This window comes from Mus pahari, chromosome 7 (genome assembly GCF_900095145.1).
Source record: "Mus pahari chromosome 7, PAHARI_EIJ_v1.1, whole genome shotgun sequence".
Taxonomy (NCBI): domain Eukaryota; kingdom Metazoa; phylum Chordata; class Mammalia; order Rodentia; family Muridae; genus Mus; species Mus pahari.
In genome coordinates, this window is record NC_034596.1 from 96,841,702 (window position 1) to 96,857,288 (window position 15,587).

The following is a 15,587-nucleotide window of genomic DNA, read 5'->3' on the forward strand; positions in this document are numbered from 1 at the left end:
AGAGAGAGAGAGAGAGAGAGAGAGAGAGAGAGAGAGAGAGAGAGAGAGCGCACAAGCACATGGTGGCATATATTTACAATCTCAGTGTTAGAGAGGAGGAGACAGACAGGTCCCAAGAGCTTGTTAGTCAGCCAGGTCTTCTAAGTTCAAGGCCAAAGAGAGATCCTGTCTCAAACAAACAAATCGAGCAAAGCCTCCACAGTCCTGATGTATGCCTGTGCCCACAAACTCATATGTGAACGCATGCACACACGCACAGATAATGAGGAAAACCCATCACTTTGGATTCACGCCTCCTTCCTGTCTCTCTTCAGGGACCACCCATGGAAGAGCTGCAGACTTGCTGGGTCACCACGGGCATGCTCCACCTAGGGCGACGCGGGAGCCCCAGGGCCACCGGTTCCTAACACTTGCAGTCAGACTGGACAGGTGGCACCAAAGTGACAGAGAGAAGGTTGTTACTGCTCACTAGAGGAAGTAACTGAGAAGCCAAGAGGCTCCAGGGTTCCTGTACACCAGCCACACCCATCCCCAATGGCACTGATAACTGAGTCTCAGACAGTGGGCAAAGGCGCCAGACTGCTGGCTACACATGACCCTTGGAGCAGAAAACACTGAATCATCCCAGTGATCCCTCATTGTGAGGTTAATCCAAAGGGAAAATTGACTGGGCGTGGTTTCCATGACAACCGGCTCACGACCTGCAGTACACACCAGGCCCACACCCTCCCACCTGCCTTGCCTACCTGGACACAAGGAAGAAGCTGGTCTTGGTTCCGAAGCTCCCGTCCCTGAGGACCAGAGGCTCATGAGATGTTCTAGGCGCTGATGTTCTAGGACCATCAGAATATCTCCAAAGCTCACCATTTTCTACATAGGATCCTACAACCTGGGGATCTGAATAAGATGGGGTCCTTTTGGAAGAGTCCTTCCTAAGGCAGAGCCCTTTCACTTTGATCTACTGCACAAAACACTTAAGGCGCAGGAAAGATCTCTCTGTATACCAGGTCCTGGGCTCTGCTTCTTGCTCCTGTAAGCAACATGCCTGATCATAGCATCTCTGTTCCTCCTGGGTTCCAAGCCAAGCCAATGCCTTCTTGTTACTGTCCAATACAGAAAACTGAACAAGAGTTTGAAAACGAAGGCCATAGCATGGTCAAGTTCGAGGGCCAGCTCCCGGGTAGATGTGGCCTGGCTCTGAACTTGCATCTCTCAAGGAGAGATGACCAGGTCGGTGCTGATAGCCCCTAATGCCTTGCCCCCGGAAACCTAATCCCTAACCTTTGTCCATGGGCCGTGTAACCCCAGTAATGTAAATCTGTTATCATTAAGTTGACTCTTCTGGGGCTAGAGAGATGTTCCACGGTTAAGGACACTGGCTGTTCATCCCAGCACATATCGTGGCTCACAGCTATTTATAACTCCAGTTCCGTGGAATACAAAGCCTTCTTCTGGCTTACACGGACACTAAGCACACATGTGGTACACAGACATAATGCAGACAAAGAAGCTATACACATAATGATCATAATGCAATAACTATATTATACACTACTGGGGTTACATGGCTCATGGATTTGGAGGCTGGCTCTCATGCACCCTCCCTCTCACCTGACTCTGAAGAAGCGGCAGGGCACTGAAGGGGGACAGCAGGATCTAATGACAGCTTGGTTCCCAGTCGGTGTTACTGGGGAAGGTTTAGGTGGTGCAGCCTGGACGGAGGAAGTGTGCTGCTGTGGGCAGGCTCTGAGAATGAAGTGCCTCACCTACTTCCAGTTCATTCTCTGCTTCACCCTTGGGGTTGAGAATGTGAGCTCTCAACTTCCTACTCTTGCTGCCGGGCTGCCACTGTCTGCTGTGTCTCCCTAGTACTATGGACTCTGCCTCTGGAACTGTCAGCTAGAATAAACTCTTCTACACGTCATCTTGGTCATAGTGTTTTTATCACAGCAATAGAAAAGTAATGAGTAATGAGAATGACTGACTATCTCCTGCTGGAGTCCACACCCTTACCCCCTGGCCTGGCTTTCCCAGAGGGAGCTTGGCAGGGTCCCTGCAAGGCTCAGCACTGTCCTCTGTGGGACTGGCAGACATTCTACACAAATACCCAAGCTCTGCTGTCTCCCCAGAAAACAGCCACTGTCTGATGAGCTGCAGACATAGGAATTAGACACTTGGGGCCCCCGTAAAGGACAGCAGACTGGTGACTGCTCCACTGAGTGTCCACTATACCTACAGGATGGTGGTGAAGGCATTCGGTCACTTGGTCACTGAGAGGTGGTGTAAGAGCTACACAGGGGACAAGGAGAGAGGGCTCTCTGAGAAAGTCAATATTAAGCCCTGGCTCTACCACACCCTGAGCCTTAGTTTCCTGGTTATAAAACAAAGCTGATGAGACCTGCCCTGCGGGATATAGATATGAAACAGGCTCAAGCTGGCTGCTTTTCAGGCCAAGTCCAGGCCGGGGAGTGGGGGCCAGTCAGGCCAAACCTTCCAGCCTTGTCTCACTCCTGAGCTGGCCTTGAAGAACTCCACAGAGCACGGACCCAAGGAGTATGCATGCCACATACCAGCAGCGAGCACCCTCCAGGGCTGAGCACAGAAGCTCTTCCCATCACTGCCAGCGGCTCCTCCCTGCGAGCACTCATTTAACAAACAAACAAACAAACAAACAAACAAAAAACTGAGGCCCCACAAGGTGAGGAGGACCAAGGCCACTGCCTCAGCCCATGAGCAAACAAGAGGGGCTCCGTGCAGAGGCCCACGGGGACAATCCCCACCTCATTTCAGATACCCTAGACAGCACGCAGGAGGCACGGAGTAGGACGAGCAGTGGGGAAAGAAATTAGGCAGCAAGAGGTCTCCAGGAAGTGGGCGAGAGCCATGAGACACTAGGGGGTGGGGTGGGGCCTGAGGCCACCAACCCTGAACGCGTGGCAAGAGGACCGCTGTCAGCAGGATGGCTGCTGTGTGACAAGAGTCCCTTTGTCCTAACAGAGGAAAGGATCTCCAGCCTCCAATTACTGCAGATGAAAAGTGCTGGTCCAAGCGCCCCGTGCCTGGGGCGGCCCTGGAACAGCCACTGTTTTAGCTGCGTTTCCGCTGATAATACAACTTTGTTTCATGACTCCTGAGTTGCCTGCCAGAGGAAAGAATCGCATCTATCCACAAGAGAGGACACACAGGGAGAGTCAGCAGCGATGACAGCAGCAGTGGCCACCCCACATGAGAACCCCAAGGTGATAGGCAGGTCAACCAGAGGTCAGGACCCAGAGCTGCTGGGGAAATGGGTGGGAGCAGGGAGCATCCCTCAGGCCCGTGAGAAATGTCATATACAATAGCAAATCAAACAACTGAGAGGTTTTCCCACCAATGCAGGACATGGTTCAGACGCTTTCAAGAAAGGACCCTTGACCCCAGGTGCAACAGAAAGGTCCCATCCTGGGGTCAAGGTGGAGTCACCAGCCAGTGCTGAGCACACCTGCCCCGGAGACACAGAAACCTTATCTGGGCTCATCAACACTCAGACCAGTACCGACATCAAACCTGCATTACATGCAAGACCAAGGCCTGGCCCACCGTTGAGCACTTGCCCAGGAAATCACAGCTCCCCAGGGGCAGAGCCGTTTCTACAGAAGCCACCACTGCTCTAAGCTTACAGCTCTCCTACCCTGGCCCTCCCTCCACCCTTACTCACTTGGAACCTGTGCACCAATTCCAGGGACTGGCTGTCATTCTGGTCAGCCTCGAGGATGACATCGGTCAGCTTGTGGATGATGACGTCCAGGGGGCCCTGCTCCTCAATCGGCCTGCTGAGGTTCAGCTGCAAGGTGAGAACAACACAGGAGAAGAACTTCAGTTCCTGAGTCCACATCTGGGACCCCTGAGCCTCGGCAGCACCCCAAGAGACAGGACAGAGGAAGAGCCCAAGGGCCCCACTACTCGTTATTCTTAGTAGCCGAGGAGAGCGCAGACTCCATGTTAGCATGCAGGTCCCCAAAGGTACACAAGCAGGGGACGCTGCACACTGGCTGTATGGAGATAGCATTTATTAGACAACACATCATCTGCCCAACCACTGAAACCAGAGCTCAGAGAGATTAAGAAAAATGACCAGTCACCTAGTCAGAGCTCCATCTAAACAGATATTCTTCCCCTGATGCTCTGAAGCCATGGCAAAGTGGTGTTCCTGGCAAGTCTAGGAGTCACTTCCCTGAGAACCTGGGCACTTGGATTCCACCCTGAAACCAGGGCGTGTCACTGATCCTGGAGGGCTGCCGGAGTACAGGGCTGCAGGGGGGGGGGGTCGGGGTCGGGGTCGGTTGAGTACTTCACACACTGCTCCACAGGGGAATGTGTTTGTCTTGTCAAGAGCACAGGGCTGGGAGGAGCAAGCCTGGAGGGAGCCAAAGTGGACGGCTGGTATTCAGCATCATCTGACCCCAAGCAGAAAGCACCTGCCAACAGCCAGGGCACCCTGACACCACGCTTCCTGATGCGCCAGATGTCTGCCGCCAGCACATGACCATCACCACTTGCAAAGCTAGACTCTTGGAGGCAAGTGGCGCCAGCCCAGCACCTGGCTGACCCCCCACAGAGCCTCTACTAGGCCAGAGAAAGCAACCCCTGACTTACCCCTCACCTTCACGGGCAGCTAGCCTATGAGAATTCAGGGCTGGCTAGGTCTGTATCACTTGTGACAAAAGATAGCTACAAACCGTCATTCTGAGGAGACAGCAAGCGAATGACATACATAACTGTCTCCTTTTATTCCCAACCACTATAGGAAAGGAAATCACAAAGTAAGTGAGAGAAAATGCTTTAAAAAACCTGCTTAGGACCTGGGTGGGAGAGTTCGGCTTGGATGCAAAGTGAGACCTAAGGCAATTGATTTAAACTCCCAACCTACCCTCCATCCTCTGCCCCGTGTCCACTTTGTCCCCTGGGTGTCACAATTCCAAAAGTCACAACAATATAGCTGCTGTCCTCTGGCAGAATGGCAGATAGGAGCCATAGTGAAGGTGATATCGAAGGCAGGTCATGATGCTTGATCCCTGTACCTGGTCCTCATGACTCGTTCAGTCCTGGTATTTCTGCACAGCCCATCTCCCAAGACGGCCAGCCATCTCTGTGGCTCCAGTTACATTCTTGGTTCCCCTGTCCCAGCAGGCCTGAGTGGTGACAATTCCCCACACTTGTTCATACTGCATACTCTGTCTTGTCAGCCCCTCGGGTCCTGCTCACACCCATCGCACATACACCCTTACTTTAACTCTTTTCTGTAAGCCTTTGGGAATACGACAGCTCCTTCCAGCTGTCCTTAACCCCACTTTTTATGGTCTGCCAGGAGAGATGTTAAAAGGTCACCCCTATTTAAAGAAAAAAAAAAAAAGGACCAGAGACCTCCCAATAAACAACCATCAAGGGCTCTGCTTCCTTCCCATGGTGATGGGCTTGTGTACCAAACAAACCAAATACAGGCAGGACACCAGACTGAGCAGCGGAAGGGATGCGACCCAAGTATCTTTTGTTGTTTAAAATTGTGTCTGGCCAGCCTCAACGTTAAGGGGATTCATCTTGACTCTGCTTCCTGGGGGTCTTCTGAGACCTCACAGCAAGGCGGGGAGATGGGAATGATGCTCCTACCTCCTATGGCCAGAACACCAAGAACCGAGGAAGAAAAAAAATAGCCGGCAGTAGCCTGAGGCCCAGAGGAATGCCAGTGTCTGCCCTGCCAAGCCACCAGCTTGTCATGTCCTTGAGGAAACTGAAAAGGCCTCTCTGGCTCTGTGTGGTGATGCCACACGAGATTTTCTTCCAACCCCGACAGGATTGAAGACAAGTAAAGAAGCCTATGGTGCGAGGCTGCACCCAAGGAACTACAGCCATACCTGCTGGGTTCTGCTGTGGCAGGTACCATGGACAAAAGACAGTATTTTCAAACTATGGCAGCTATGAAAAGATGACTGGGTCCCAAGACTGACAGTGGGCACATTCCCTAAGTTCAGACAGAGCTACCATGCTGGTCTCCATCTCCAGTCCTCCCTGGGCCAGGTACTGGGGAGGGGGATAGTGCCAGGGCCTAGTTTGGGTACCAGGTAGGGCATGCTTATGTTCATTATTGTTGTTTTAGAGGTCAGAGGTACATCTTGGGCTACAGGAGTTTGCAAGGACAAAACCCAGGCAGAAAAAGGCCAGGGGTCCCCTGAGGATTGGGGAAGGAGGTGGACATCAGCCTGAGGCCCGTAGACCTGACAACCAGGGGCTGTTTGGAAAATAAGCTCCCTGCGTTCCTGGCTGCTCTACAGAAGGTAAACAGTTGAGTCTGGAAGCCGGCCACCTTCCTCTGTGTACTTTCCAGGCACCCTTATGCCAATAAAGCCCTTTCACAAGAAAAGCAACTCGGGACACACATCAGGCCTGGTGTGGCTCTACAGTATGGCCACCTCTTGCCACAGCATCGAGTCTTCGTTTCTTCTCCCCCCCCCTTTTAAAAAAGATTTATTTTTATGCATATGAGTACATTGTACTTGTACAGATGGTTGTGTGCCATCATGTGGTTGCTGGGATTTGAACTCAGGACCTTCAGAAGAGCAGTCAGTGCTCTTAACCACTGAGCAATCTCACCAGCCCCCTACCCCCCCCCTGTGAGATAGGGTTTTTCTACATAGCCCTGGTTGTCATGGACCACTCTATGTAGACCAGGATGGCCTTGAACTCACAAAAGATCTGCCTGTCTGTGCCTCTAGAGTCACTAGACCTGGCTATTTTTTCTTCTCTATAGCTCAAGCTGCCTTTGAACTTGCAGCCATCCTCCTGATTCTCCCTTCTGGGTGTTGGGGTCACAGGTGTGAGCCACCATTGCACTTCTGAGTTGTATAAACGAGCCTTTCTGCTTTTCTTCAAGTGACCAGAGAAGCCACCATCACTCTCCAGGGATGATGACTTGAAAGAACCCTAGAGAAGCCCTAGCCTCTCCTCATTGCCTTGGACTTCATCTGAGGCCTCAACAGTGAGTGTGTGATGTGAGGGTGTGAAGGGCTCCTGGGACCGGAACACCACAGAAGGAACCGTGCAAAGGTGGGCCCTCAGGAGACAGTGTATCACAGATGAGGAGATTGTATGGAAGGGCTGCTTCATAACATGGCACAGTCAAAGCCCTGTCTCCAAGATAGGGTGAGGACAGGACTCGGGGTAAAGATTCCATGTGAGCTCACCATTCCATTTCTCTGACCACTCAGCTCCCAGAACATCCCCAGAGAAAGCTTGCTCTCCCCCTTGGGAGGGGCATGGACTGTCCCTCTCAGAGAATGTTAAGAGCATGTCACTGAAAGGCCTGAGGTCAGGAATCCAAGGTTGCTCCACTTCCAGGTCTGGCTGTCCGGCGAGGCCAGCACTGAACACGGTTCTCCACGCAGCACACAGAGAGAACAAAGGGCCACTGTTCCCCTCACTGACAAAGGCACTGAGGCTACCAAGAGGGACAGGCAGGGCTGGGAGGATATGGAACAAAGTTGGCAAATCCCAGTGGCCCACAAGTCACCCCTGATTTCCAAAACAACAGTAATTAGCATAATCATGCCCTACCTTGGTAACCAAGCTATGCCCAGCCACTATGTCCCATCCCAATGCCAGCACCTGGAACCAGGCAGAGATGTAAGCAAGGCCAGGAAACCCATTTAACTCCATTATTTCTGGGTAGCCAAGGTCATCTAGCTGTACTGTGCCTCAGTTTCCCCATTCATAAAATGAGGCTACAGTTAACTCTGCCACATACTCCTCAGGGCTGTGATGAGTCTCAGGGCAAGTCTTCCAGTACACCAGAAGAGGACACCGGATCCCATTACAGATGGTTGTGAGCCACCATGTGGTTGCTGGGAATTGAACGCTGAAAGAGCAGCCAGTGCTCTTAACCGCTGAGCCACCTCTCCAGCTCCCAAGTTTCCTAACTCTTGACATTTCTCAACTCACCTTGTAACAAACCGGAAGAATGCATAGGTCCCTCATCTCACCTGTACCCACAAGACCCCACCCCACCCCCATCCCCAGACTTCCTATTGCTTCTTCAAGGCAACTCTCCCCTATCACAGAGCTGTGGATTGCTGTCAGTTGGGCCCCTCAGGGTTCTTCACTGCAGAGTATGTCCCCAGCACAGGGTCATGGAGATTCAAGGTTGCTAAGCTAAACCTATGGCTTCCGAGATGGTAGAGCATACCTGACTTCAGAGTTCGGAAGCTACAACTGAGGCTGCGTCGGGAATAAGCTGTGTGGGAGGACTGGCTTTTGTGGCTACCACCTTCTTAGAGCTTCAACTGCCAAAAGAAACCTCACCGTTCTGCAACACATACAGTTGCTGCATACCTGCTCAGACCCTGCTCATTATATGCACGGATTCAACGCCCTCAGAGGAACAGGGTGGTCAAAGAATACAGTGTATGCCTGTTCATGGGACACAGGCACAGTGTCACACTCCCGTTGATGGTACTTTGTGGAGGAGCATGGTATGTCCAATAAATGCCAGCTATTAGACCTCTCTCTCCTTGCTGTTCATATTGTGACCAACATGAAGCCCCCATTCCTCTGGTAGTAGCATGTCACAAGAACACAGCATGGGCCAGGCTTGAATTCTGCGGAGCCTGGGTACTAGCACTGGCTCACACTGAGATCCTCAAAGAGTGTGCAGCCACACTTCGGCTCTCTGCGGTTGGTAATGACAACTGCCACCCACATGGTGCTTACCAGAAGCTACACCCTGTACTCCTAATGAGCACCGACAACACGGGGCGCAGATGAAGATATACAGAGTGACACAGGGGTTCAGTGACATGACCAAGAGCACAGAGTTTCACAGTATGGGAACCCAGGTTTCTCTCCTGCTGACACTAGACTTCTGTTCACACCAAAGGGCCCTCAGGGTTTCTTCCCCTTTCCTCCCTGCATGTGGCCCCAGAGTGGGGTTTTCAGCTGTGACTTCGGACCCACTACATCAAAAGGGACCCACTACATCAAAAGTTTTGCTTTAGCCAAGGCTGAGTAGGACAAATGGCCCAGATCAAAGACCTGATGTCTATCTAGCTCTAGGCTCCATTAGAGTCCTGGGAGCCGGCTAAAGAACCAGTCTAGTACACAGGAGTAGGTGTCTCAGTCTGGGCCTCTCAAGGATAGACCCCAAAAGGCAGCGATAGGGTCTCTGTGTAGGTTCGATTCCAAAGACATGATGATGGAGGACATAGGAGCTTCCTGAATAAGCACCTTACACCCAAAAGAATGTCACAAGTCCCACAGTCAGGAGTTTGAGTCTGGCCACCCAAACCTGTAAACTATACCAAGGGAGATAGATACCCATCATCCAGATGGCCTCTGCCCCAGATCAAAGAGGGAGGCTGGTGCCTTTATTCCCTGACCCAGTTCCCCAGTTCCCCAGTGACTAGGGCAACGGTAAGCAGCAACAATTCAATTAAGGCAGAAAAATAGACAACATAGCAATGCCCTGTGGCACCAACATTTGAGGGACTTCAAGCCTTCTGCAGGTAAGTGGCCAAGCCGAGCTTGTTAGGGTGCACTGGCTGGTTCTGCATGTCTCTCTCATACACACACTTTGTGGCATGCACACACACATTATAACCACACATGCTCGAACACGCGTGCCACCTTGTAGCAGAGACTGTGGCCCAGACAATAATGGGCGGATCCACATCTTGGCCATGAATGCTCAGTTATGCAAACTTCTTAACCACTATTTAAACCTGACCCTCAGGTCAGGACCCTGGGATGGACTTTGGATGGGGGCAGGCGCAGGCGCCGGGTCTCTTTCTTTTTCTTCTTCATGTGGGCACAAAGATTAAATCTTTCTCTGCTTTTCACTACTGCTTGTCTGTCTAATGGGTAGGGGGTGGCCAAACAGCTTGTTAGGGAAGCTAGAGTCCAGACCTGATCCTGATACCTTCAGCAACATTACAGTCATTAGTACCTACAGTTAAATCAGGGACAGAGAAAAAATATATCATTGAGCAGCAGGGGACGATGGCCCAGTCTAAAAAATGTCTGCTACATAAGCATGACAACACCCTGAGTTCAATTCTCCAGTCACTATGTAAGTCACAAGAGCATGCATGTGTAACCCTAGGACTAAGGGACAAGTTAGGGAGACAAGAAGATCCTAGCAGCTCACTGGCCAGTCAGTCGGCTTAGCTGAATCGACAAACTCCAGGTTCGGGGAGATCCTGCCTCAAAAAATAAGGTAGAGAGTGATCAAAGAAGATGGCTGACTGACATCTTCCTCTGGCCTCCATGTGCACAAGGTCACGTGAATGCACATCTGCATGCACACACACACAAGTGCGCCTACACAGGTATACACACAGAGAAAGAGAGAAGGGAGAGACAACAAAGTAGTCTTTTGTTTTGTTTTGTTTGTTTGTTTTTCCGAGACAGGGTTTCTCCGTGTAGCCCTGGCTCTCCTGGAACTCACTCTGTAGACCAGGCTGGCCTCGAACTCAGAAATCCACCTGCCTCTGCCTCCCAAGTGCTGGGATTAAAGGTGTGCGTCACCACTGCCTGGCAACAACAGAAGTAATCTTAAGAGTTGTAAAAAGCATAGCCAGACGTGGGGCAGGTGGATAAATATTCTACTAGATAGACTACAACTCACAGAGGTAAGTTCAAGCCAGCCTGCTCTAACTAGGACAGTCATGGCTATGTATAGAGACCTTGCTCAAAAAACAAAACAAAAAAAACCCAACAACAACAAAAAACGTAAAGAGGAGCAGACCTAAGGAGTGCCTGAGGGCCAAGTTAAAGAGCAGTCAGCATGCTCACACCCCGTGCTTCTGTCTCAGAAAGCCCACTCCTGGAAGTCTCTGGAGAATGTCCACATGGGCAGTGTGAAGACACAGGACTGCCGTGGAAAGATGGGGATCGGCTGTAAACCATGGGCATGCACACCCAAAAGAGATATTCGGAAGCCACCAAGATGGCAGCACCAAGTTGGCAGGCAGCAAAGACTGCCAGTGGAGACATTTGCTGTGGAAAATGGGAAACCGGAAGAAGGTGCAAGGCGCAGTCCTGCTTTCCAGGAGACAAAGCAGCCTAGCCCCTGGCTCACCACAACCAGGCAGATGAGCGCTGGCTGATGCCCTATGGAGTAAGTGCTTCGTGTCCGCCATTTAGGAAGATTTAAAGAGCCGAGAACCCTGGAATGTTCTCCCTCTTTCCCTGATGGTCCTGTCACAGGTAGAAGGAATTCGGGAGGTGTGTGTGTGTGTGTGTGTGTGTGTGTGTGTGTGTGTGTCTCGCTGTTTCAGTCTCCAGGACCTGACAATCCAGAACCACACATCAACCTAACAGATGTGGCAGAAGTTCCCCTACTCCACTTCTTCCTTCATTTACTGAGAAAAAAGACATGTTCAATGGCAGCAAGTGGGGCCCTGTGGGGTCGCAGGGGCTTTTAAAGTTATTGTTTGGAATCTGGATAGAATAAGGGCACAGAGATTTAGCCTGTAAGAAAAGAATACTTCCTGGTCCTTTAGGATTATTAGGCTGAAAACCTGAACAAGCTCCACACGAACCTGGCTGTTCTACAGCACCCAGGAAAGCCCCCTCAGCAACCTCCATTGCCCACAAGTCCATCGACAGCAGCCACTTTAGCCTAGTGGACAGTTCATCTTGTTCCTATTCGTGGTGGTGCCCATGGGCCTAAGACAGCATAAGGGGAAATAGCCCCAAGACACAGACACACACACAGACACAGACACAGACACAGACACACACACAGACACACACACAGACAGACAGACAGACAGACACACACACACACACACACACCTCTTTCTGTCCTGAGGAAATGCACACATCACAAGTTGGCCAAGACAGACAAGAGCTAGCAGATCCATCCAACATGTAGGGAAGCCACAGGCCACATGAGTGTGTGCTGCCCTCTGAGTGTGTGCTGGGAGACTGGGATTGAAGAAAAGAGTCTTCCGGGGGTCCTCGTACCTCAGCTTCCTGACAATCCCTGACAATTATCTTTCTCTGAGCCACCCCAGGCACGAGGTGGCCCCTCCCAAGCAGAAGGACACCAAGTGTCTGGATGCACAGGCCCAAGCCTAAGGAGTGTGTGTGTGTGTGTGTACCCTTCACCCTCAGACCAGTTTCCTCACCTGCAAAGCAAAGATAAGGAGGCACCCTATCACAGCACACACCAGAGCCCCATCGTCAGGCAGTCGCTCTGAGCAGAGCCAGCCCACCACGCACAAGTCGGCGGTGGTGGGGATTTCAGCTGAGATCACGTGAAAATAGATTTTCTCTGTCTTCGATTTAAACCTTGTTGGCTGTCCGCCAGGCCGATCTGAGTAATCCCTTCCCCAGAACTACAGGAGCCTAGCCCCATACCAGGTGCTGGACTGAGCAGATCATACCTATTATTCCCCTAATCTCCCAGTCTGAAGCAGCCACGGCCTGGTGACCATTTATATGGGAGGCAAAGAAGATGCCAGAAGCCAAAACAATGAGCTCAGATTGGATACCCAGTAAGCAAGGGGGAATGGCCACCCTTGGGTTCTGTCCCTGTGCTCCAAAGAGCAGTTTCAAAGACCCTCCACTTTCCTCGGGCAATGTTAGCTAGATACTTTGCCTGGAAGTGTCAGGCAGTCTGAGGTAACTTCTTGCCTACTGGCAACACAGCATCTGCTGGGTATCTCAGTTGAGGGGGTCTCAGCCAGTCTTACAGCTCTAGACTCTGAAGCGCCAGGAGGAGGAACTCATCTACAGCCAAATGCTACTTCCTGATCTCTCGTCAGGAAGGACAGGTACCCCCAGCCCTTCACCCCACGGAAGCGTCCGGATGCATTCGCAGCACGGGGACTCAATCCTGCTGGCAAGCCAACACACAGGGCACTATTTATAACCACCCAAAATTAATAAAGTAAATCCACAAAGGGAGGGGTGGTTATATATAAAGCTGCCGTGGAAAGAAAAGCTTAGGAGGTGATCCAATGCAGTATGCTGTGGAGTGTATGGGCAGAGGGGAGCTACAGCCATCCACCTCCCTATGCCCACAGCATCTCAGTGGACCCCAAGGGACCGAAGTGAGTGATAATGTCCCCTGAGGAGAGTAAGGGGGTTCCTATGGGACTAGGCAAGATGAGTCTCCTCAGACTGTGCTACTTGGGGGTTTCAAACCAGCTCAGTATCTTGTTTCTTTAAGTTATCAGGTTAACAGTATGTAGAACAGGTGTAGAAGAAAAAGGTCTGGGTCCAAATCTAGCCAGTATCTAACATTTACTGAGAGCTTGCTCTATGCCAGGCACACCTGTAAGCAGAGGCACAGGGTCTCTCACTGAGATCCCATGGCAGTAGTGGCCTTTGTATCTGGGTGACTCGGACTGCAAATGATGAAGGAGAGAGCAGACGGCTGTAGGCAGTGACCTTCAGCCCATCTAAGCCTGTTTCCTCATCTGTCGGATGGAGCCCTGGCGTCCGCTCCTGCATTCCTCATTGGACAAGGCAATGCTGGCAACGCTTCAGCAGTGAGCCAGCCCAGAGCAGGCTCCCGGGAGGCCCCACCCGTAGAAGGTGCCAGCTCGTGTCCTGGGGTTTCTCTGCTCTCAATCCCTCTAACACTTCATTAGTCTCAGTTCCTGGGGGAGCCACCACTTCCAATGACAAACAGGAAGGGTCTTTTTGGTTCAGGGGCCTGGGCATGATGCCAGCTCCGAGACACCCTCAGCCTCCTATTTCAGAGGGACTGACAGAGTCTGGCTGGGCCAATCATGCCCACTGTGAGCTGGCCTGTCTCTGTGACCTCTCTGAGGTCAGGCCTGTGACCCGTTGTTCCCTTTGGCTTTGCATGGCCTAGGAGTGCCTGCTTGTCCTAGGGCAGCAGACACACACTAAATGAGAACCTGGGGACGGGAGAGACTTGCAACATCGGCTCACCGGATCCAACATCCCACCCATCCCTCCACATAACAGGGACCGGGCACATTACATGATGTGCCACGGCTCCAGACAAATGTTACCCTATCTTGCTCAGAAAAAGAAAATGAAGCTGGAGCAAGATTAGGTCAGTCAGTCATAAAATGTCGCTGCCCAGAAAGGGCAGACCCAAATGCTTTCTGACCACAAATCCTTACCGGCTACCTTCTGACCTGCGTATATTCTCTCCATAACACATGCAGATCTGGACCTCCGTGCTGGGCTTGGGTGCATGGGGTGGGGGTGGGGCGCTTCTCTGTGGGTCCTACCAGAGAAGTTAACAAACTTCAAGTCCAAGGTGGCTCCAGAGTAGGACGCAGACTCTGGCCAAGCAAGGGAAGAAGATCCCAGGATTTTCTGGGCTGTGGAGCAAACACGGACACAGGAATCACCTTGTTCCAGGCCTGTGACCATCTTTAGAAAGGAGACACAGCATGAGGTGTTCAAGAGGCCCAGAGACTTTCTACAGTAATGTTCGCTGTCACACTAATAGCTGTGATCCTGGCTCCCACAGACATAACAGAAGAGACAGGGAGACACATCAGCCTGGCTACCTGGCCTAAGTATTGTCACTCTAAGCAAGCCATGTGTATCTGGGGACCCTCCCTCTCAGCATCTGTCTAGAAGACTGGACAGTCCTACACACAAACAAGACAGGGCAACAGAGGAAGCAATCAGCAGTCCTCAGGGCCTCTGCCTCCTTGCCATAGCCGACTGTCAGCGTGAACACATGGACCATGGTGAGCCGTGCACTTCTGAACCCCTGGCCAGATAGACTCAGGATGGGCCATATAAACGCCGTTCTATACAAGACTGCCTGCCTTCCCTACGTTTTCCACTGTGGGATAAAGATGGATGATGGCTCAGATCCCGACAACCCTCCCAGAGGCAAACTGCAACAGCCCCCTCACCCATTCAATTACCCGCCCTGTGCAGCCTCACACAAACCACACACATTCTAGCTCTAACTCACCAGAGGGCACAGAGACTGAGGTCAAGGGACACCGTGCGAAAGGACGCATGTTTGTACTTAGCACGCTCCTGGAGGATGTGCACAAAAAAGAATAAGCTGGAAGGGTGTCCTGTGCCCACCGGATGAGCGCTGAGAACATCAAGTGCTCACTGCAAAAGCCCTCTTTGCTCCAGCCCTTTGTCTAAAAGGCACATAAAAGAAACAAACCGTCCCTCACGAGTCACCCACAAAAGACGGTGCTTTGTTCCTTCCGTCCTTCTGCTTTCCCTGAATCCTAGTACTGCCCCTGGATGGCTGCTTTGTGCTGGCATTGCCCCGGCCAATGGGGAGGGTGTCAGCAAACGAGGAGACACGGTGAAGTTAGAGAGTCGGGTGCTCGGCGAAGAAAGCAGACACTCATCACAGAAGGTCTAGTGTCGGGACATCCCCGTTTCAGACTGCGGCCTTTGTCACAGTAACCCCAACAAGTAAATGCAGGGCCCTCTATGGAAGAAGCACGAGAGAGAGACCTGGAGAGAGGGATCCAAGTGAGATGGGCACATCTGGGAGTATCAGGAACAATGTGGTGAATGGTGTGGGTTTGAGGACAGGGACATGAAGGGGTAAGAAGGGTAGGAAGCTCAGAGCTGAGGACGTATGA

The 15,587-nt window shown here is 51.7% G+C and overlaps 1 protein-coding gene across 1 annotated transcript in view; it reads right to left on the reverse strand.

Moving 5' to 3' along the window:
- Itpk1 (inositol-tetrakisphosphate 1-kinase) overlaps positions 1 to 15,587 on the reverse strand; it is a 136,358-nt gene that overhangs the window by 52,140 nt on the left and 68,631 nt on the right. The window contains 1 exon segment of the mRNA XM_021202089.2: positions 3,698 to 3,823. Coding sequence (XP_021057748.1) covers positions 3,698 to 3,823 — 126 coding nt within the window.